This window comes from Mytilus californianus, unplaced genomic scaffold, assembly GCF_021869535.1.
Source record: "Mytilus californianus isolate M0D057914Y unplaced genomic scaffold, xbMytCali1.0.p SCAF_6, whole genome shotgun sequence".
In the NCBI taxonomy this organism is placed as follows: Eukaryota; Metazoa; Mollusca; class Bivalvia; order Mytilida; family Mytilidae; genus Mytilus; species Mytilus californianus.
In genome coordinates, this window is record NW_026262712.1 from 23,772,894 (window position 1) to 23,798,514 (window position 25,621).

General features: G+C 32.4%; 1 protein-coding gene across 1 annotated transcript; it reads left to right on the forward strand.

Moving 5' to 3' along the window:
- Positions 1-476: 476 nt before the first annotated feature.
- LOC127706086 (MAM and LDL-receptor class A domain-containing protein 1-like) lies at positions 477-24,493 on the forward strand. Its single transcript, XM_052210538.1, has 17 exons — positions 477-573; positions 2,998-3,156; positions 4,961-5,158; positions 6,557-6,709; positions 8,675-8,833; positions 9,628-9,825; positions 10,646-10,807; positions 11,164-11,307; positions 12,794-12,991; positions 13,525-13,686; positions 14,207-14,350; positions 17,172-17,428; positions 18,287-18,398; positions 18,989-19,188; positions 22,285-22,445; positions 23,037-23,233; positions 23,728-24,493. Exons 1-17 carry the CDS (start codon positions 516-518, stop codon positions 23,772-23,774), a joined length of 2,709 nt encoding a protein of 902 aa, XP_052066498.1. The 5' UTR covers positions 477-515; the 3' UTR covers positions 23,775-24,493.
- The last annotated feature ends 1,128 nt before the right edge of the window (positions 24,494-25,621 follow it).

Consider the following 25,621-nt stretch of genomic DNA (forward strand, 5'->3'; position numbering starts at 1 on the left):
ACGCAAACGTTAATTTTTAGTGTTGACGTCAGATTAAACTCCTTTCTGAGTGTACTATGCTTTCTGAGAGAACAACAGTCTTTAGATATTTCACATGTCTCTATGGACACATGTACACGCCCTATTGCAATTAATCTTAACTCGTGAGTTCATTTACCTCAGCTGAATGAATATATACACATTCACGTCCCAGTGGGAACGTTAACAAAAAGAAGCCAAAATGACTGTTTTCTGAGAAATTTGAATCCTTAGTTTTTTGTAAAAATTAGAAAAGGTTTTTATGAGAAGTTTATCAATAACTATGGTAAATTTCAAAACATTGACTTTTTGAAGGCGAAAGTGACCTCGAAAACATTTAGAACAGTCTAACATTTTTTTTTTATCGACCCATTAACTAAATATTCGATTGTTAAATAAAATTGAAATATACAAAACATAAAATGTATCAAATATCATAAAAATGACAATATGTCGTGATCTCTTTCCCACCATTGTACTTTTTCCAACTCGACAATATGGCCATTTTCCTCTTAATGAAATTAATTGGAATAATATTGGTGCTTTTGAATTTTGGTAAGTGCATATACTAATATTTTTCACTCATATATGATATCTTCTTTTTAGATTTAGGGTTCAACGGGGAAGAAGATATCAAGTGGGTAGTAGAAAATCAAAGAAACCAGACGCCACCATGGTCAAAGAAAACAAAACCCGAACAGGCAAACAAAGTTCACAAAACAATACATACATTTCAAAAAATAAAAAGCAACACGCCACACACAAAAAAAAAAAAACACCTTTGGTGAACTTCGTTACTAAATGGGGGGTTCTTGTGCCACTACTGGCATCCGTCATGTCGCTCATGGTAAGTAAAATCCGATGACGATAAGTCGCATTCAGTATTCAGATATAGTTCATCCTCAAAACTATTGGTGAAACGGTACTTTTCCAAATTTAGTTATTGGATATTAAAAATGAATTTTAGAACTTTTAAGACCACAGAGACATAGACTATATACGATATATATATAAATGAGACCTATGACAATATCGTCTTTCATCAGCTGAAAATTGAATAACAAAACAAGAAGTACATGCAAAACGATAAACAATGACATATAAACAATGCTCGCAGTAACTTAAAAAAAAATCAAACTCAAAGCACGTAAACTGCTGAAATGAAACCACAGCTTCTTATACTTTTGTATCGGATGTACTTTAACTTGAACTGATAATAAAAGCAGTTAATGATATATCAACGACATTCAATAGAAAGATTTCCTTTATAAAAAAAGATTTATCACATGAAGCAAACACATACTGAGTAGATAAACATTTATATCATTGGTGTCATGTTCTTTGAACAGCATCTTCGCTAGCCAAGGGTTAAGATCCAGTGCCCACCTCTCCATCCTTGGCAGATTAAGCCAACATTTGTGATAACAATGTTGCGCCATCTATCGGTTGATAAAAGTCACGCCCATTCCGAATACATTATTCTTGAACAATGGTAGCACTCGAACTCTCCAGTGTGGAGGTGTAAAAACGGTAGCGTCTAGAGTTTACAAACTTCGTGAAGCAGGAACCGAAAATATACGTTGACATTCCAACATTTGCGCAAGAAACATATTTAGGAACATTTATTAGTTGATTAAGAACATTTAAATTGTCACTAAATATCGTCGTATGTTTTGGGGGTAAAGACTTGTTGCACAACCAGCACGTCACAATTGTTTATCTACATTTTCTACAAATTTTACACGTGATCGTGTTAAAGGCCCTTTTTGATTGGATGCAACCAGTTACGACTGCGACCAATGGAAAGTATTACCTCGTGTATCCGAAATTCTCTCTTAATGTGTCGTTCTCTATGAAGGTACAAGTGCATCACTTGCTGGTTTTTGGTCAGTCTTTAGTTTTCTTCTGTTTTGTATACTGTTATTTGTCTTTTGCTCGTTTTTCTATTCTTGCCATGGCATTCCCAGTTTGTTTTCGACTTACGAGTTTGAATATCCCTTTGGTATCTTTCGCCTCTATTTTACTGAGGGGGCGTGCATACAGAAATCAATGATGGACTTAAATAATCTGTATGTACGTGAAAGGGCTTAGGTGCTGTTAAATTCTAGACCAACCAACCGCTTTCATTTGCAATGTACCAAATTAGGAATATGATAGTTCATCCCAAACTGTTGCCTGGGTAATCATTTGAAAAGGTATATCCCCGACACTTGCCAGTGTAAATAAACCTAGAAGTTCAATATATTTTTAGTTTAAACAAATAAACAATAAGATCGAATACAAGTCATAACAATTTATTATACCCCTCTGCATATAATAAAAGTATACAACCTTCGAGATGACAGTAAACAGTCAGTTCCTTTTTAGATATTTAAAATCTAATATTTACATATGATAAATGCAATGTTTTTATACCCTTGATAGAAAGTAGACAACAATCATTAAACATGTAAACCCATTTAAAATATCTTTAAATATTCGACTAAACAGCTGAACGTGTAGGTATGGAGTACATGTAATATAAGTATGACTTCCTCTGATGAAATAGAGTCATAATGTCTACTTCATTTGCTTTTGATGAAATTATAAAAGTGCGATCGTCTATGTATAACCCTATTTATTGTTTGAAAGTAAAGAGACGAAGTTTATAAGAATTACACGACCATTCATATGTGTTTTGTATACATAACTTATCTAGCTTCATTAAGCTGCATTATAATGGTTTAGGGACGACAGTTACCGTTCTTAACGAGTTCTTCAGAGCTCCAAATACATCTTCATTAAAATTAAAAGTGAAACAAATTCCTTTTTTCCAAAAACATAGTCCTAACAGTTATAAGGAAATTTTGATCCTTAGAAATTCAACTTTTGAATCGTTTTAAAAAATGTTCATTTTATCTATTTTATTTGAAAATTCCTTCATCAATTAAGTTAGATTTAGCTAGAACTACATCACGTGTTTTTCTTTTTCTTCTTCAGTTGACCCATGTGTTTCGACACCATGTACATTCGAGAACTCTAATATATGTGGTTATAAGCAGGACCAAAAGGATGATTTTGATTGGACAAGATCAACGGGTGAAACTCCATCGACAGACACGGGACCTGAACACGATCACACAAAGAAATCTGATACAGGTAAAGTTAACTAAACATACATGTGTTAGACATCAACCAAACAACACAAGCACGGCGAAAAAACTTATTTGTCAATACAACCAAGAATGATAGACCTTATTCCCTATATACCTTGCAACGTTTTCACCACGAACTAGTCCAGAATCGGTTAAAATAGTGAAGTTTTATAGATCCATAGTGTACCCCAAGGGTTAACCGGGTTATCCTGGACTTCTCTAGTTCAGACAGTTTTATCCTTGTTATAGTGAGGCGCCCATTCGGCTGTGCGGGATGCACACATGCACGTCCCGCAGGAAAGGGGACCTTTAATCTGGTACCTTGTGATGGATGAGTGACACGCTCTCCGCATGTTGAAGTACCCTTGCAACAATATAAAATAAGAAGATGTGGTTTGATTGCCAAATGAGACAACTCCCCAACAGAGACCATATGACGTAGAGGTTAACTGTAGGTCACCGTATAGCATCCAACCTTGAGGAATCTTATACCGCATACTTATCTATAAAAAAAAACCCGAAATGACAATTGTAAAACAATTCAGACGAGAAAACTAACGGCCGGATTTATGTACAAAATAATCAACGAAAAACAAATATGATATACAACAACAAACAAAAACCACTGACTTACAGGCTCCTGACTTCGGAGAAAGGCACATACAGAATGTGGTGGGATTAAACAATGTTTGATGGCGCCAAACCTTCCCAATAACAAGGGACAGTGGTGTTACAGTACAACTTAGGAACGGAATATAAAAATCAGTTGGAAAGAGTCAACTCATCAGATCGATACAAAGCACAAACAAATCCATAACAAAAACACAAAAGACACCAAGTACAGATCTGAGAGTTCTCGCAGTTACTGAAAGCTAGTTAAAAGCCGATAACAACTAATAAAAAGATAAAAGACTTAAAAATCAAGCAGTACATATTCAACATCCAATGGATTTTAGTGTAAAGACACAGTCAGAGAAAAACATGACATTGTGTAACAAATCTAATAAGTCTGTATGAAGCGTGATGCAACGAAAAATGTCCGCCCCTATCAAACATACCCTTATTTTCCGGTTGGAGTCCCTATTTCCCTCTTGTCATTCCAGTCGTCCCACCTTGCAGAACTGACTCATTGTGTTTGTCAATATATTTTGTCCTGAATATGCATGAAATAATTGACACTGGACGATGTGCAAGCAAAAATCAAGTAATTAATTATGTGAGTCGATGACAGATACTTAGTCTGTGGAGAAATTTTCTTACCTCTTTACAGAAATCAACAAATAATAAAATATTCCACCTTTTAAAGGCGACATTAAACAAACAAACAAACATTTTATTGAATTTTTGTATACATTTTTAAAATTTGTGATTCGTGTTATTCCGATCTGGTGTAACACTACTTCATTCTTTTGGAGAAACTGGTAATTTACAAGATCAACGTAATATGTATGTATGGTTTAATTGGATATTCAGTTATTTTCCAACTTATATTCATTTGTTTCATTTGTTTCATAGAACATCTGAAGATCACTCAATTAAAACACAAAGCAACGATTGTTATTTTATATCCTATAACTTTAAAACAGCTTCACCAGATCATAATGATATACTTTCAGTTCGTTATACGCAATTATCTACAGTATTATTATATACCCTGTATTTTGAAACTGCTCATTTTTCACTAAACATGAATACCTGAAGGTGTAGATCCAAAAATTGCTACTGACGCATGGTATTTATAAAGTGTTGTTTTCCTAATCAATCATCAACTCAACAGCACAATAAAACATTGAAATACATTTTTTAAGGTTATTATATGCACATCGAAGCTTCAAGCCCGCGACTTCAAGGTGATAAAGCCCGACTAGTTTCACTCGAACAATCCTCGTCGTCGGCTAATCGATGTGTAAAATTTTGGTATCACATGTACGGACAAGACACTGGTACTCTCAATGTTTATCTACAAACTAATGGTATCCTTGGAAAACCAGTCTGGAGGAAAACAGGTAAAGCTGTAATTTGTAAAGTAGGGTTTCTCGATTTACGCTTTATGTTTTTTAAGGTTCATGTGGACCCTTTGGCTAAAATGGCTGCATTTTCACCTCAAAATTTACTCTGAGTACAGACAAACCTGCGCATCTGGAAAAGTTTTAAGGCATAGCATGCCCTAGATAAATAAACTTCTAATGCATTGTATGTTTTAGAAAATTTAAAACTTAACTGGATTTAGCAGTGCACTTTTTTTCGTCCCTGCAGAAGATGATAAAATTAACAAACAGTTGAGTTTCACTTGATATGGTCCACTCAGGTACACAGTTTAAATCACCAATTATTGTCAGGTATCTATTGTCCATCTATTGTCCATGTCAATCAAAACAGTTCACTTCAATTATTACCTGTGGGGAAGTTCTCAAACCTCTTTCCCAACTTAGTTTATTTTGGCACCTTCTGGAGGAATGAAAAAAAGTGCACTGCAAAATCCGGTTAAGTTTTTTATTTTCAAAAACATAAAATATATTTGAATTTTATTTATCTAGGGCATGCTATGCCTTAAAACTTTTCCAGATGCACAGGTTTCTCTGTACTCAGAGTAAATTTTGAGGTGAAAATGCAGCCATTTTAGACGAAGGGTCCATATGAACCTTAAATTATAAATTTTCTTCCAGCAAGTTAAAAGTACTCATACACCCTTGACCTACACATGTTTGAGTTTGAGTGATCCCGGCGAAGGTTAATCCAGAAAAGCGCCATGGACGCTCCAAATTAAAGGCATTATTTCCATTTTTAAAACACGAGTTTTCTGAAAACGTTAACTAAAATCAGATATTTTTTACTTGGTTTATATTCATGTTTTGACGAATATTTATGCTAAATATAGTTAGCTTTGTAATGTTTTCAGAAAATCACTGCTTAGAATATAGACGAGCTATTCTTAAGTCGAAATTCTGACTTTAAATATGACAGATATTCTTTGACATTAAGGCTCGTCAATGAAAACATATGTTACCAATATCAGTGTGTACTTGTTTCTGGAATAACCTTCTCCAGAAACTCTCGAGGCAAAATGTTTGGAAGACACAGCAAAGAAACGTTTGTAAGAATAACAGAATGGGCCGAAACAGTACAGGCAAACAAAAAGTGTAAAGATGGCAAATTTATTAAAAAATGCTTAGAGGGAAGAGCTTTACCGATTTTGAATTGATATAGAATTTCATTGTTTTTGGAACATATTTATATGCAGGTAGTTGACGTTGAAACGCTAGATTTCCCCACATACATGATCAATTGTCATGGTGTTAATTTTATTGATCTTCGCATAAACTTACCGCGCCTAAAAGTAAGTGAGAGTTCCGTATGATTTGATTGGGCTTCAAATATATACTTGGCTTTTTCTCTGGAAACAGGTGAACAAGGCAACACTTGGAGGTTGGGAGAATTTGATATTCCTGCCAAGTCTGGTCGTGTTTGGTTAGTGTTTGAAGGGGTTAGGGGTCTTGGTTACCTTGGGGATATTGCATTAGATGATGTCGACATAAAGAAAGGATCATGTTCACCGGGTAGGTACTGATATTCAATTGAATTGACGAAAACAATATGCAAATGTTTAACGTTTTGCTGTAAAAATAAAAACAAAATTACTACAAAATCATGAAAACGATGTAAATAATACCCATCTTACTTAGATTTTACACCAATATTCTTAAAAGTCTTGAAGACAATGTTAACACCATTTGTTTTTAAGAATCGGCAGCGGCGTCATGCAATTTGAAGAAACATAGATACATTTTAAAGCATATAAATAAGAAGATTTGGTATGAGTGCCAATGAGACAACTCTCCATCCAAGTCACAATGTTTAAAAAGTAAACAATTATAGGTCAAAGTATGACCTTCAACACGGAGCCTTGGCTCACACCGAACAGCAAGCTATAAAGGGCCCCAATATGACTAGTGTAAAACAATTCAAACAGGAAAACCAACGGTCTAATCTATATAAAAAACGAGAAACGAGAAACACTTAAGAACCTTACCAAACAACGACAACCACTAAACAACAGGCTCCTGACTTAGGATAGGAGCATAGCGGGTTTAAACGTTTTAACAGACGCCAACCTTCACCCTAACCTGAGATAGTAGTGTAACATTACAACATGAAAAGACACACTATAAAATATCAATTGAAATGGCTTAACTCGATCAAAAAGACATATAAACAAAAACAAGTAAACATACACTGAACGAATAAGTTTGATCTATGACACAATATAAATACAATATTAATAAAAAAAGATGTAGCAACAGTGTCAAAAAGACAACTCTAACCTGGGACAAAATGGCGTTAAATAAAATAACGTACACAGGTAAATTTGAATATAATAATTTTGTTGTTAGGAGTACGGAAACATTTTATTTACAAAATTAATAAATTTGTTGTTCACAGTACGAGTACAGAAGTGAAAATTTATCGGCATACTAAATACTTATCAAAGATGATACATATTAAAAATAGTGAGACGAGATATAACACAAAATAAGTAAACATTTAATTACAAAAATGCATTACATACTTATTTATAGCCGTTTCATCATTTCCCTCTTAAGATTTTTCTATGAGCACTTATATTACATATCTTTCTTGATAATCGATTTTGACGAATCTATCTTTTATATCTTAACACAAAAGCTACAACTTACTAATCTAGCAGTTCCTGCAATCCTGAGTTCATACCTGAAATTTGGTACGGGTCTTCATGTTCAAATTTTGTGTAGTGTTTTGTGGAGGTTTTTTTTTAATGTCTGTTTGCCTTTTTTCTTTTGACACGATATTGCTTGTCTTACATCTAACTGGATTTTGATATTAAACCCCCATTTTTGTTTTCCTGATTTTTCTTAACCGAACCAGATTAATTGAAATGACTTTACAGCTTTTGCATCAATTATAACGTCAAAAATGCATCTGCACAATTTGTGTTCTCTCAATCGCTTTAAGGATATACACTGTGTTTGTTGTCTCCCTTTTCGTATCATTTATTTAGTTTTAGTTTATTATTATTTTCCAATCAACAAACTCAACATAATCATTTGTAAATTGTAGTTATAACTGTTATTGCTCTGCTTCTCAAGGCTTCATAATTAACAAATAAGAAATTGTTTGTTTTGTTTGTTGGTTCATTCGTTCGTTGTGGAAAAGTACCTCAATTCTACATCATCAAGCTTTTATTTTTACAAATGTTTTATTCCATGCTAAGACTTATGAGTTGTTAAATGAGAACATTGAAGTAAAAAAATACCTTTGATTTTTTCGTCATTTGTACTGGAGTAACTTCTTTTGAAAAAAAACCAGGTTCAGTTCATCATCATTCGAGATATGGAAAGATGTAGAAATGGTTTTCAGAAATGCATTTTTTTTGCTCAACTGTTCTAATTTAAAGTGATAGAAATTAAATTCACACTCAAATCGCCGAATCTGTTAATTGTTTTCTCTTGGAAATTCTAATGACAATATGTAACTTTCATTTACAGGAAATAAGAACAAATCTTTGTCATGTGATTTTGAATCTTTCAATATATGTGGATATACAGAGGACAAGACGGATGATTTTGATTGGACAAGAACATCTGGAACAACCCCGTCACCAAGTACAGGACCGGCAAATGACCATACGTTCGGATCCTTTAAAGGTAGACAGCATCGTTGGAGTTATTGTTTTGATATTTCTTTATTAAAGTGTATGATCTCTTTAAAAATCATTTTTTGTGGTCTTTCCACAGGATATTTTTAATTTTCAAAATATTTCATCTTCCCACAATATTGAAAAAGATGGGCTTTTTTCTTGCGAGACATATAGAACATATTTGGCACATTATATCGAACAGTGATAACGGTTTCATCATTGACCCTTTATTACCGAACAGTTATCCCAACGGGAGTTATCTACCCGTTCACTTTTTTCTTGTTATCGCTACTTCTATGAAACTGTTGTAGATATCGATTTGATTTTTTTCCCAAATTATTTTGACCGAAACAATTCTGTGATAGTTTAAAGCAGTCAATTCTCTTTTTGCAGTTAAGATGTAAGTGTTCTGTCGTTGTAACTTATAAACCGTAAGTCATAGAGCTAGAGCTAGTCTTGGTATGAGGTCATTGGTTCATTACCAGAAAATTGAGGTCAAAAGCAGTCACGTTCTTTATTTTCCGTTTGCATTGTTATTGCTATTCACCAGAAACCGTTACAGTTTATGATAAAAGATTTTTGTCAAATTGTTTTTTTATGACATTTCGCATCTTCAATACAATTGGCCGAATTGCTCTGGTGTTTTTTTTATATAGTTTTCTTTCCTAAAATATTTTTAAAAAGCCGTTAAGTACATGTAGTATAACTAAAAAATCGTACATATAAGTGACATAGATATTTTTGTTTAAAACTAAAGAATCATACAACTTGTAGGATTTACTATTTTTCTATCTTTAACAGGACACTATCTTCATATAGAAGCATCTAACCCACGACAGCTCGGCCACACAGCTCGGTTAATATCTCCCAGTATGTCTCGCCCTAGAGATGAAGGCTGTTTGCAGTTTTGGTACCACATGTACGGGTCACACATAGGAACTTTAAATGTTTATGTGAAATCAAATGGAAGGCTAGGAAGGGCTGTTTTGACCAAGAAAGGTTGGTTTATTTTCACGCTTAAATAGCACAGAAAACACAGTTTACAAGTAAAATTTAACGTTACATTCGCAATACTTGTTTGGGCTTTTCTAATGATACTTTTAGGACAGGTGGATTAAGGTTATTATAAGTGGAAAACCCCAGAAATGGGGAATAAAGTAGCGAGCGATAATAATGAATACTAAAATCATGTTGACTTCTTAAAGGGATGAATTACGGATGTGTTGTTTAGAAGTTCTACACAATTAATTAATATTAAAAAAATGCATACTATACTTTAATGCAACGTAATTCGAAGCATTTGATATACAAAATAAGTCATTTTACGGGGAAATATTTAACAAAAAAATCTACAGGTTCAGCTTGGATAGTAGCCATATTCCGGATTTGGAATTATCATTTAAAAAAGGGATGTCGAAGTAGGAATATTTGACATTTTATTTTTATCATGTATTATTGGATAGAAGTCGTGTTTTAATTCATCAATAGTAAACGCCGATTACTTTGACCAGGAAAGGAAACCTTTGAAGGTCTTGATTAAATTATGTATATTGTAATTTACAAATTGTCTAGTATATACTTTTTCTTGTAATGTCAGGATATGACTAAATGGTCCCCTTTCTGTAATAATTAAGATAGTTTATAATAAAGTATGTATAAAGCATGATGTTCTGAAAATTTAAATTATCCTGTATGAAATCGCTTTTAAAAGAATTAAAAAAGCATTTTCTAGTTATTAATTTTGGATTGATAAGACATAAGATTAATGTTAAAATATCTTACAAAACAGAATACTTTTCATTTTAATAACGGTTTACAGGTGACAAAGGTAAAGGATGGATTCGAGGAGAGTTTCCACTTACAAAAATCAGTCAAAATTTCCAGATCGTGTTTGAGGGGATAAGAGGAGCTGGATATCAAGGCGATATTGCAATTGATGACGTAAAACTCATGTCTGATTCCTGTGCACGTAGAAATTCAGGTAAAGCAACTAAACAGATCGAATTGTTTTTGTTATTGTTTTTTATTTAGTAGACAATGCCAGATGTCAGATATTTTTATTAATAATATCGATGCATTCGTATCGCATGTCCCCCGTTTGTCAAGTCTATTTAACTCCACGATTCCAGTCTCTTTGTGATTTACCAATGAGATGTTAAAAGCGCATACAATTACTTCATGTTATAAGCCAGTATATATTACTCAGTACAACATAATCGCAAATTCTCAGTAATTTCTAGACAAAACATAACACTGCTTGAGGAGAAAAAAAATAAGTAAAACAGAAATAACGCAATATAACTATTTATCTTGAATGACTGTTGTTCTGTTTTAAAGTTAATTGTGATTTTGAGAGTTCGGATATCTGTCAATTCGAGCAGGATAGTTCAGATGATTTTGATTGGACACGACAGACAGGAGAAACTTCATCTGTAGACACTGGACCAGAGAACGACCATACATACAAAATGGAGAACAAAGGTACATATTGACCACTCATCTTTCGATGTTTTACTGCGTTCAACAAAATAAAGTAAGGTGTTGATGTTTACTGAAATAGTTCTAAGACATATCAGAATAATTGTTTATCATTAAACATTCACTTATCATGCTTATGTAACTATTTAATGAATGGCTATTATTTATTTTGAATTTATTGAACCATAAAATTAATTTTTGACTCTTCACATTATATTAACATTAACAACGTACACACATGTTGGCGTATGAATACACAACGTCAGAGTGGGCGTGTCGCCATAAAAATTAACAACATTGAAAATAAAGGTAATACTTTTAACCAATCAGAAAACAGTAAATACACCAAATTTATTTATTTAAATATGAAGCAGTGGAACGTTGACCTTATATATCTACTTTAAATTCTTCATAGATTTATATTTCTAATTTTATAACGAAATATTTTACATTGGACCTTCTCCTCTTTTTTTTTAAAGAACATGCTTTATATTTGTTAATGACAATCCTGCGACTCGTTTCACAAAAAATCTTACGATTAAAACTGATCGTAAGTTATATTGAAATGTGAATGACTTACGAGTATTTTTACTCTTAAGATTTTTTGTGAAAAGAGACTCAGCATTGTAACAATTGCACTACCGGACATTAAGTCCTGAGGAAAATTAAAGATGTCAAACCATTTAATAATTGTTGTTTTTTTTATCATAACCCTTTGAATGTTATAGAAATCTGTCGAGTAGAATATTTCGAAGTAAATTAAGTAACAAAACTATATCGAAATACTAATATAAAACTTTATTCTAAATTAGATGTATCCAAGGGTAAAATAGGTTTGAAATGGATTTTTGTTATAATCGCGCTTACACATTGTTATCAATACAATAGAAATCTATGCGACTGTCATACAAGTGAGCGGTTTACTGGCTATAAAATCAGGTTTAATACACCATTTTCTGCATAAGGTAATGCACGAACCAAGTCAGGAATATGACAGTTGTTTTCCATTCGTTTGATGTGTTTAAGCTTTTGATTTTGCCATTTGTTAAGGGAATTTCCGTTTTGAATTTTCCTTGGGAGTATTTTTGTTATTTTACTTTTTAGATATATTTACCACAGCTTTCTGGTACAATTCAATTCAGTGCTCCATTTATAGCGCCTTTTTTGTATAGTTCTCTAAATATTTCATATATTTGCGACTTTATCGTATACAAAGAACAAATTTGGTTCACAGATTCAATATTTGCCATGTACAATTGTCAGAATTCTGCTTTTAAAAGATAAAGAATTTACGATATACATATTAAGTCAATTAAGCTGGTATATTTTACACCGCAACATCAAAACGTAGTCTTTCTAATAATGCCCCATATCGTCAATTTCGATAACAATTTTTCACTTACCGACACTTTGCAAGTTTATCACTTGGATCCGCAAACAATTTCATATTTCATGAACCATTATTTATTTACTGAATTTGCTTTGCAAGGGTTCTTTATGTTTATTGAAACATCAAGCCCACGTGTGACTGGCGATATCGCTCGATTGATGACACCAGAACAGCCATCACCATCATCGGACCTATGTGTACAGTTCTGGTATCATATGTTTGGACAGACGATTAGCAAGCTTAATGTTTACTTGAAGCAAAAGAAAAATCTAGGAAATTCGATATGGTCAAAAGCGGGTATTTTAATGTCTAGAGTTGTTAGATTTTAATATTTACTGACAGGGCCAAAGCCGATGAAAGATGGTAGATCTCAAATATCATTTTCATTTCTAAACTATCCGATTATTTGATAAGAAAAAGAAGAAAAAGATAAATTGTTATCATTGCATGAAACCAATTATTTATCTAAAGTTAGCCTGGCATAATGTTGGTAAACTTCTGCCTGTGGAATAGCCAATCAACTAAATAAAAAACATTTATTTATAAAAGTAGTCATGAATTTTCCTTTTGCTTTTCTGAAAATAAATTCAACACAAACCATTGATTTGTGTCATAATTTCAAACAAAATATACATTTTACAGAATCACTTTGACTTTCGCTAGTCTATTAATTAATTTCTTTACGAATATTACTTTCTTTTTTACTTAGTAAGAACATTTATCCTGTTTTGAATCGTATTCAATCTTCGTTACAAAAAGTGTATTCTCTGTGCAATGTTTATTTCACTTCAGTGGATCATAGACCATTGATTGGTACATATTTTATATAGGTGACCAAGGCAAGAAGTGGTTACTGGGAGAAATTGAAGTCCCTGCGAACTTTGGGAGATTCCATATTGTCTTTGAAGGTGTTGTAGGCTCTGACTATCATGGTGATATTGCAATTGACGATATTCATATGAAGCAAGGAGGTTGCTATTCTGGAAAAAGTGGTAAGCATGTGTCAATTCTCAAATTATTTCAAATAACCCAACACCTTTATACTTCAGAAACAACTAACAGTCCAATAATTTTGGATGTCCTTAATATAATAAAATAGCAACTTTTATTCAATTCGTTCTTTTTTACCATTACAATGTAGGGAAAGAACGTGTCTGTTATGCTCTCCTAACGATAAGTTGTTCAGGTTTGTGATATCAAGTTAATCAATTACATTTAATAACAATGCAAAGAAGGAAAAGACTAAGTGGATCATTGGCAGCAGTAAACCATGTTTCTCCGATAAAAAGTTACAAGATAACGAAAGAGTGCGTAATCATGTGCCATGTGTGCATTTCAAAATTTTATTGATCGGCTATTGAGTTCGAAATTACGTCAAAACAGCCTAGATACAACTAACCTTTAAACTTCAAAGATACTTTTGTAGGATGTTCTGCTGTGTATTTGTTCATCATTTAATTTACATGTAAACTATTGTTATTAACTAAATACAGTGTGATACTATAACAATAGGTAACTGTACATTCGAATCTGGTCTCTGTTCCTGGACAAACGCCCTGGGATCAAATGATGATTTTGATTGGTCGGTTGGAAAGGGAGGCACTCAAAGGAAAGATGCAAGTCCTTTTGTGGATCATACATACCAAAATAAAACTGGTAATTGCTTTTTTTTAGAGTTTCAAAGTGACACTAAACAGGATTTGTGTCACACCTAGACCAAAATAAAAACTACTTATGTTTAAGGTTTCATTACATGCCATATTTAGTAGCAAGTTTCAAAAATTTTCAGCCTAAAATTTAATTGTTATTTTGGAGTGAATGGTGATAAACATGAACTATCCATTAACTCAAGATAAAAAATATTGCAAAAGAAAAAAATTTCCATCCTATCTATCCTTTTTTCTCAAGGAGGAAACCCTAAACACACATACTCTTTTTGATTTCCAGTTGTCAGTTGATACTTCAAGTATGTGCTATTCTTCCCTGTGTAATGCTAGTTGTTTGCTCTCTAAAATTAACTACTATTGGGAGTGTAAACAGATTTAACCAAAGATTCTGGTTAAAGACAAATATGTGTAAATGTCCGAATAATTTGTTTTCATGCATATTTAATCTTGTAAACAAAAAAATGTCTCGCAAGGTTTTTTCCTTTTAACTCGGTCTAACAGATGTGAAGTTGTGCTCTTAACAAAAACCTTGTATGTATAGGAGACAAAATTAGATCTTAAAAATTGTGCAAACAGGATGCAAATCGTGAAATCACGATTTTGAGATGTTGACGATGGTTCATTTGAAATATCTAATTTTGAATTCGGATATTGTTTTGATCTATAATTATGAAATTTTAGAAATCATTGAAAATTAAGGAATGCATCTAATCTATGCATACCTCTTGTTCTCGTTCGTGTTTGGCTTTTTTTTGGACCTTTTTGGTCATGTCAGTTCTGCAACGTTTGTCTTATGTTTTGGATTTGTTTAAATATTTTGACCTCGAGCATTACTGAAGATACATTTATTGTCGAAATGATCATCCGGTGTAGCAAAATTGGTACCTTTAGTATTGTTGCACTTCACTGAAAAAGTTGTGTATGATATTTTAAGTGTAATATGACGTATAACTGTGTGCATAGGATGACAAGTATTTACGCTCGAAACTGAATCTTTTTTAATATCGGTCTTCTTATTTGACCTTCATAATTTATCTTTAAACATTAAGGTTATGGCTAACATCTTACAGCAAGATTAAGACGATTGAATCCCATGATAATAAGTTTTAAACCTTGCATTTATGAATTAGTCTTTTCATTGTAGTCGTTGCAGGTTTTCAGCTAATGGGTAACATAATGTTATTTACTTGCCTACTCCACAATTAAATACAATTTAACACTTTTGCATATAAGAATATGAAGATGTATTATGATTGCCAATGAGACAACTCTCCACAAGAGACCAAATGACACAGAAATTAACAACTATAGGTCACCATACGGCCTTCAACAATGAGTAAACCCCATACCGCATAGTCGGCTATAAAAGTCCTCGAAATGGCAAAAGTAAAACAATTCAAACGAAAAACTAACAGCCTGATTTATGTACAAAATAATGAACGAAAAACAAATATGGTATACAGCAACAAACGACAACCACTGAGTTACAGGCTCCTGACTTGGGACAGGCAAATATATAATTTGGCGGGGTTAAACTAGTAAGTTAGTCTCCTGCTTCTCTAAAATTCTCACGACTAAAGTTGATCTAAGTATACTGAATTGTTCATGACATATGATCAACTTTAGTTGTAAGAATTTTTGTGAAACTGATCACTGAAGATTTGTCGTCTTTCCCGCTGGAGTGCGTCGTCGGTTTTTACCATTGTATAAAGAAGCATTTTTCTGTAGTTACCTTGTTTTGCATAAATTTCATGGTATCTCTCGTAATTGATGCCCTGGTACCGGGCATTATTTGTCCAACTATTATTTCTAGAACCTGATTTCGAATCCATAATCTCAAATATGTATTAATTTACTTCATTAATAGTACACAATTACACTTTTATAAAATAAAAAAATTTAATTGTGGAAAATATTTCAAAAGCATTTAAAAACATGTAAAAATGTTCCATTTTCTTAAATCATGTTAACCCATTAACAATAACAAAAAAGTACAATCTGTACTAAACACTCATCAAAGATAACAGGTTTATAATTTGTTATGCCAGACGCACGTTTCGTCTACATAAGACTCATCAATGAATATCGAATCAAAACAGTTTGAAGGCCAAATCATAAAGGAAGTTGAAGGGCATTAAAAACCGAAAATTCAGAAATGTTGTGCCAATTACGGCTAACGTAATCTATTCCTGGGAAAGAAAAACTTTTTCGGGTAATCAACATTTTATAAACAAGAAAATTACAGAAAATGAAAGGTGAAACAATATCTTCGAAACAAAAAAAATACTTACAAAATTTGATTAACGTTTTGGTCGGAATCATTACAAGTAAATATGTACAGTACACATGAAAACCATACCTATTCCACACAGAAATACGTCGGAACTTTCAACACACTGTTATCTTTATTTCCAATATCACTTATTCTGTATATTAGTAACATCTGTTAAGTACTGTTTCTCTTTTAAATACTTCAAATCGACAGTAAGAGAAAATGTGGAGAAAATATCTTCCGCGGGACCACAATACGTATGAGAGAAATACTTGCACAACTATAAATGAATGTCAGTTCCGAAAACGTGATGACATCTACGGGCAGTGGTGAATCAGTAAACTTATAGGTGACACTTTCTGGAACATTTTTCATCAATTCTTAAAAAAATGTAAATATCTACCACTTGTGTTTGCAGTCTAATGTTGGAGATGTAAATTGATAATCATGAAATAAATTAACAGAAATTATATTTTGTTATTCAGCAGTTTTTAGTCGTAAAGCTAAAACGATTTAATGTATAAACGCTTGTTTTAAGGAAAATATCTATATACCGAATGCTCATCACCCCAGAGTTCAGGGAATGTCGCTAGTATTCGAAGTACAAGACTGGCGCCTACAAATGGAACATGTGTAGGTTTCTGGTACCATATGGATGGAGATCATATTGGTAAACTGTCTGTGTCAGTAGATGTTAAAGGATCTAGATCTCCAGTTATTTGGAAACTCAAGGGACGGCAAGGACATAAGTGGAACCTAGGGCAAATTTCAATAGCCAGTGCTTTACATTACAGAGTAAGTATAAAAGATGAAATAATATAGGTCTACATGTATGTTGCACAATTGACTTTGGATTGCGTGATGTATTATCTACATCGATGTTGTCCGATGGGGTAAAAAAAACTAATCATAGATACCAGGATTAAAAACTGGCACGCCACACGCGCGTGCGTCTACAAAAGACTCATCAGTGTTGCTCGAATCAAAAAAGTTAAAAGGTCAAATAAAGTACGAATTTGAGGACCCAAAATTCCGAAAGGTTTTGCCAAATACAATAAACGTTGCTTAATATATTTTCTATATCTATGGTGGACGACTGAGTGTTAATTGCATACAAGATTATTTGTTTTACAATTGAATCCAATTAAAAGCGAAACGTATATTGGCGTTCTATGGAATACTCTGACAATAAAAGGTTGAGGATCATCCAGACATAAATTCATTTGAATCGCATTTATGTTTTCTACATTGAAAATTCTCTTCAAATAAAGCTGTTTGAAATGGAATTGGACACATTCCAATCGATAGACTTTAACTTGTTGGAAAAGTCTAGCAAGCCTTTTATAGCGAACTATATATGGTATGGGTTTTACTCATCGTTGAAGGCCTTACAGTGACCTATAGTTGTATAAAAAAATACACACTAAATCAAAAGTGACTGAATGCAAGTGGACAAGTAGACAATTTTATTCAACTGTTAAAGAGAGTGTAGAAGAATAAAAAAATCAAAAGTAAGACACAGAGTACTATCAAGATGAAAATAACAAGCAATGTATGTGAAAATTAATTAAAAAAAAGGAAAAACAGAATAAAAAAACAGAACATAGTTTACAAAATTCCTATAATAAAAATGAACGATAATTTTTGTTATAGCTTCTGATTAATGTAACATGCGGTAAAGGACTCAAAGGAGACATAGGTATCGATGACGTCATTGTAGATCACACCCAATCGTGTTCCGTTCTACCAAAGAAAGCAGTAAAAGGTAATCACTGTTTGTTTTCTGTTGTGTAAGAATAATGTGTAAATCACATTTAGGTATTTTAATACCGAGAACATTGCTGAAAGGAATTATAATTTTGTATTTGAATTTCTATTCCAAATAAGAGAGGAGTAACTGCATTCCAAAATAGTCTTTTTGAAATCCTGAAAGCATTTGATATGTATTTGATTGATAAATAGCATCGATTTTTTATTTTACAGTAGAAATATAAACAATAAACAAAGGTTATATTAAAGTCTTGATTCCTCGTAACCAACCTCAAGGAATCCCGTTAAGAAGTTATACAAAAACGGACTTCGTAGAAGAGAAACAAAAATGACGATTGTAAAAACTAGTCAACGATACAAGGCTTATAGTTTGTTACTGCAGACGCACGTTTCGTCTTCATAAAACTCACCAGTTGCGCTCGAATCAAAAAATTGAAATGCCAAACAAAATACGAAGTTGAAGAGCAATTATGTTGAGATAATTTTCAAACTTCATTCGTAGTAACTTGAACTAATTAAGTTTAAAAAGTAAGCACGATATTGTTATATATATAAACTTTTGACAATGTTTAACAATAACTTCAGAATGGCATCTGATATTCCTTGGAAAAAGTGGCAATGGTGACAGTATTTATGACAAGTGGAGAAAACAAACACCATCAATATGTACAATATCTAAAAACTGTTTACCCGAGAACGAGGAGATATCAATATTTAATGTCAAATCAGAACATCACCTGAAGAGTCCTATCATTGATAACTGGGCTACATCAAACATCAAACAGGTATGTTATCACTGTTATTGTTTGCTGTTCTTGTATGTACAAGACAGTATTAGATAACCATATACTATTGGGATGTCCATATATATTTATTTTTAACAAATTATCTAAAAGACATAAATATTATATATATATCTAGATTGATGATACGAGTGATTAAACATGGTATACGGTTTTAACCTAGTCTAAACCGATTTCAATCAAACAATGTTTTCTTTAAAATGTATAGATCTTCCTTTTTACTGAAAAAAATATTCATCCCCAAAACAACATAGCAACTCTGTAAATCTACAATTAATTCGGCTATTTAATCTTAACAGTCCACCAAGGAAAAAAAAAATGGAATGAATAAACGGTTTGCACAAAAATACAGGATGATCGAGAACGTGACATATATTGTATAGACGCTTGTTTGTGGTTTAAGACCTAATGCCGACTTCACTATATCTTTTGATATTATTTGTCGTTTGGTTGTTGTCTAATTGCAGTCAATCCAAAATTCCTTTTATTTACATTGAATGGACATAAAACATAATATTTATAGAAACTGTAATGCGAACTTCAACGGGTAAAGTTGGTCTTGACATTTAAGCACCAGTAGAGGTCGTATTTTTATTATTCTTTTGATGCTTCATTTTACCTATCTTTTGCATACATGAACTTAGGTTTTACATTTGCGTTCCAAGCACATGGAGGAGGTAGATTCTTGAAAGTGCTAAGACCATAGCAAATTAAGTATCCTGTCTCAGTTGCATTTACATTTGGCGATGCCACAGCTTATTGATAATAACATTTATGGTACAATTTTGCTGCACAATATGCACATTTCGACAGTAAATGTCTCTTTTTATTGATGCTGGAGGCCAAAATATTTGAAAATCCAAAACCTAATACAAACGTTGAAGATCCTGTGCTATCGCGAATAAAATTCGTGACGGTCATAAGTTAGCATAATAGATTTGATATACGTACGTTTGATTAGCTCTCAGTTTTAATAACAATGATACAAATATGCAATGCGGATAAATACATTTCTGAGAAATCATTTCAATGTTTTGTTTGATTTGTTTTTGTTCAACAAATGACTTATATTTTCTCTTTCTTTGTCCTAGTTTTACCAATGTGTGACTCATTCCTTTACTTTCTACTATACTAATGATGTGTATAGATTGCTGTCTCCGTATATGTGTATTATATATGTAAGGAAATGACTAAATATAAGTATTGGTAGCTTGTGTTCAATACTATTTCTTAATTATTGTAATGAAATATTATTAAATGCAACAGATAACTTTATTTGTCTTTATCAAATCATCATGATAAATTGACGCAACTCTACAACATTTATAATATACTGATCGTTGTAATTTATTTTTGCGTGCCACTTTTCTGACTACCAAATTTCATAAATATGAAAACTGTTTTAAAATTAGCATCACAGTTAAGATGTGTGTCTTCACTTGTCATGTATTGGTTCAGGTTATCTAGAAAAGAAAATGATTACTAAATGCCATTTCCGTAATCCCTACTCATGTTTACGCTAATGCTAATACTTCCGTTCCCCATGTAGGTGTAAACTTCCGTTCCCTGTGTAAGTGTAACACTACCAAATAATCCGGTTTCATGCGAAAGGGGTCGAAACATAATATTCTCTGGAAATTAACCCTATATTTCATTGCAGAAAAAAATTTGATTCACAAACACATATTTTTGGTGTTTCAAAACAACATTATTTTTTTATTTGGTGTTTCTATAAAATATTTAGGATTTTAGGTGTCATTGTAACTAAAGCTTGTAAATGGAAAAAGGGATGAAAATTTGATTGGTGTACTTCCGGTAACGGTTATTACCAATGAAATGTCATGTGAAACTTTCACAGTAGTACTGGACAGGCTAAAACTTTACTCAGGCCAATTATTTCTTTATTTGAAACAAAGATAAATTCTGCACAATGATTTGAAAAATGCAAGTTTAACAAAGTCTAATTGGGGAAAACAATGGTGGAATTACCCCTCAACGCACATGTCAGTTTAGATAACAGCACACAAACAATGCACCCAAATGACATAAAAATGGTCTAAAAACAAACCAAACATTTTAAACAATGCATACCACGTTATTAAACGAAAATGAAATTAGGGTTAAAAGGTAAAACTAAGTTCATGACCAATGAAATAAAGCAAGCCTTCTGATGACCACTTTTGACTTATTTCTTTTCTCATTAGTAATACTCAAATGTATTCTGTCAAATGGGAAATGTGAACCTTGATTATTATCCAATTAGCATGCACACGATTTCAAGGATGTCTTTAAGTATATGTTATTCATATAATAGTATTCATTTCCGTAAAGGATGCCATGAAAAAAAAGTCTAGATCCGTCCAGATGTATAATAAAACTAAATTAGATGAGATGCATTAAGGCCTGAAGTGGAAGTAGAAACTGCATACAAAGACAACAATAAAAACCATAAAATTTCGGAAATCGATTTGACATTTTATTCATAGTTAAGTTTTTTTCGTCTACTGTAAAAAGTTAAATTACAAAAATACCGAACTCCAAAGAAAATTCAAAACGGAATGTTCCTTTACAAATGGCATAATTAAAAACTCAAACACAGTAAACGAATGGAAAACAACTGTCATATTCTTGACTTGGTACAGGCATTTCCTTATGTTGAACATGGTGGATTAAACCTAGATTTAATTTCATTACCGATGTTAAGATTGATTACATATTGTAGCACGTTCTATGCTTTAGGAAACGTGGCATTGCAACATTGTTAAATAAAAATCTCAAAACGCTATAAACGTTTATGAACAAGTTAAGGTTAGTAAAATGAAATTTTCAAGTATCCTACTTGTTTTAGATGTTTACCTTCGTTTGACACATACAATCTCATTTTATGAAACCTGATCAAACAATCTGGTCTTGATTATGATATTGCACATACATTAAAAACAAATTTCGTAGTTCAAATACTGTGAAAACAGAAAATATTCTTCCCTTTTCCCAAACTTCTACGAAAAATATAGTTAAATTCACAGAGAAAATGGGATAAAATGAACGGAATATATTTAATTTAATATAATATTGCAGATTAAATTAGAGCTATACAAGAAGAAGGTATTAGTCATGTCTATGATCTTTGACGGAACCAATACAAATAACATAAACTGGTTCTCTTCTAAAAACTTGATTAACAGCAGTTTCGATGATTTGTATGGGGATGGTTGCTTTTTCAAATACCAACTGAATTCGTAAGTCATTTCTTCAATTTTTTTAACTTTGTTTACGCTTGTTACAATGACTAGAAAATCCTAAGCTCATAAACTTAAGAAATCAAAGGAAATTACAATATCTTGATGAAAAATCAGAGCTTTGTACAAAGCGGCATAAATTAAAAATTAGATGTATGTAAATATCTCGCAGGCATCCTCAAAATGTATATGGAATATAGGAATTAAATCACTACTTGCAAAAGCTACTATACTTTCAGTTTTTCATGATGATATTTTCAGAAAGAATGTATTCTAGTAGTTCCGATGTAATAACAAAAGCCATTATTTTGCGATTAAGAGATAATACCCTTTTTATTACCTAGACAGTGGTCAGTTTCCTGGTTAATCTTCTAGAATCATAAGGAAACAAAATAAATGTAATGAATTTAGCATTGAAATATTGAGTAAACTTGATCTTACAGTAAAGCCAGTTGAAAGTCTTGTACCAAAATCAGTTATATCGCATTGTTATTTTATCTTATTAAAAATATTCACAGTTTGTGCTATGAACATCTACATATACAGTTTTTGTATTATGAATCCAATTTTATTGACTTTTTTAAACCGAAGATGGTATGCTTATTCATTCATGACATTCCAAGATGGTCACCCATGTGATTCCTATGCCAAAGGGTGGTTTGCTGTCATTGATAAAGAATACAGTTCGTCCTCATCTTATCCTAGCACTTGTTTACATATGAAGCAACAACAGTATCCGGTGTTTGCATATGCTGAATATAACCACAAAACAAGGTGGTTTGACAAAAGTAAGCAATTTGGAGAAAATGTATCCTTCCTGAATGTCCATTAACATTAACGTGTAAAAACACAAATTGAGAAACAGATAAGTGATCGAATATCGATTTTTTCTAGAAAAATCTGGCTTTTGTACATTATTGAAAGCTTGTCTGTTTTGTTATAGTAAGATTTGACTTTTAATCGTTACGACTAACTGTAGCCATTCATTTTTCGACGGCCAATAATCACTTAAAAATGGAACAAGTATTTAAGTTACTTGGTCATCAAAGTACATAAAACAGAAAGATGAAAGAGGAAAGCAAATACCTTCTTCATAAACATCATATTAAATAATTTAAATCTCAAAAAGTGTCGATGCCCTTTTTTATCCTGACAACTTTTATTTCTTTGAATTTTAATTGTGTTTGAATAAATGAAATAACTTCAACGATATATTTTGCGAATTCTAAAACTGTACATTGTTATTACATCATGTTGAATTGGAAAAATTCATTTTTTTCAGGTTATGGTTTGGCAGATACCTTGGTTATTATGGTTAAGCGAACATAATGTTCACCAACGGAATACAATAAGCAAACAAAATGACCTGTCGCATTGGATTTTATATATCTTAATTTTGACTGACAAGGACATTTCAAAGATATATCATGGACTTTTAGTCAATTCGAGTTAACGAATGACATTATTTTTATTAATTGCAATACTCCACAGCATTTGACGAATACACTCTTAAGTGAACAAAAATGAGGGGGAGAAATCCTTTAATAACTTGAAAGGTGTTTTTGAAACACTATTTTGTATAGTATTTTATTACATAAGACCATAATTTGTTTTACAATCTACTGTTATTTTCACGATAAAGATTAAATTATTATAATGCTACCACACTATAAAAATGGTGATGTGGTATGCATGAGACAGATATATACAAGATTTGTCACACTGTTTATTACTATAAGACACACTGCTAAAGAATGTAGATTATTTCACAATCCACGCTGATAATGATACTTATATGAGATTTTCTAAGCAATTTAGAGTGCGAAGTAACATGACGGGATTTGTTATTTATTATAAAACGAAATGACATTTCATAGATTTCGTGAGTCCAAAGTGCCTTACTGTGTAGTTATTTTTTTTGGTAAATCCTTTTGGCGTAGCTCGGTATTAATAAACCCCGCCATTGTGTTATTATTCATTGTTCATTTTTTGTATTCTTGTCTTTCATTTTTGCTTATGTGCTTTTTCTAAATAGTGTCTATATGCCATTTTGTTTTTCTTTAAAATTGAAAATGGAAATGGGGAATGTGTCAAAGAGACAACAACCCGACCAAAGAGCAGAAAACAGCCCAAGGCCACCAATGGGTCTCCAAAACAGCGAGAAAATCCCGAGGCGGGCTTCAGCTGGCCCTTCAACAAAAATATGTACTAGTTAAGTGAAAATGGAAGTCACACTAAACTCCGAAACATATATTAAATGAACTAAAATTAAAAAAAAACATACAAGACTAACAAAGACCAGAGGCTCCTGACTTGGGACAGGCGCAAAAATGCTGCGGGTTTAAACATGTTATGTGAGATCTCAACCCTCCACCTATACCTCTAGCCAATGTAGAGTTAACAGCAATACGCACAACAAAACTCAGTTTAAAAGAAGTCAGAGTCCGATGTCAGAATAGGTAACAGAAGAAACTAAGCAAAATGACAATGATACATAAATTAACAAAGGACTATTAGCAGTTACTGACATGCCAGCTCCAGACCTCAATTAAACTGATTGAAAGATTATGTCTTTATCATATGAAAATCAAGCACAATCCCTCCCGTAAGGGGTTTAGTATCATACCATCATAAAATATATGAGAAGAACATAACCCGTATCATGCCAACAACTGGTTTTAGAATAAATGTGTTTATTTCCGATGCAAAGACCCTATTTGTGAATCAAAATTAATTCCAAAATATGCCATCTTTAATGACCTGACAACAGTATCGTAACTATATTTGTTGACATCGTTGTTTTTATAGTGATTAAGATTATAACACAATGTTAGCGGCTGTACCCTAATTTTGGAAATTTTACCTATTATGTCTGCTGGTTTTGCTCACACATTGTTGTCAATATAATGGAATTTCATGCGACTGTCATAGAAGTGAGAGGTTTAGCTAGCTATAAAACCATGTTTAATACACCAGGTTCTACATAATGAAATGCCTGTACAAAGTCAAGAATATATCAGTTGTTTTCCATTTGTTTGCTTTGTTTGAGCTTTTGATTTTGCCATTTGATAAAGGGACTTTCCGTTTTGCATTTTCCTTGGAGTTCGGTATTTTTGTTCTTTTACTTCTTTCTGGAATTGCCTTCAATAAATACGCTCAATTCCAAATGTTAGAAA

Coding starts and splice junctions, on each gene's coding strand:
- LOC127706086 (XM_052210538.1), top strand. CDS start 516: ATGGCCATTTTCCTCTTAATGAAATTAATTGGAATAATATTGGTGCTT. Junction 3,157..4,960: donor CACAAAGAAATCTGATACAG/GTAAAGTTAACT, acceptor ACATTTTTTAAG/GTTATTATATGCACATCGAA. Junction 5,159..6,556: donor ACCAGTCTGGAGGAAAACAG/GTAAAGCTGTAA, acceptor CTCTGGAAACAG/GTGAACAAGGCAACACTTGG.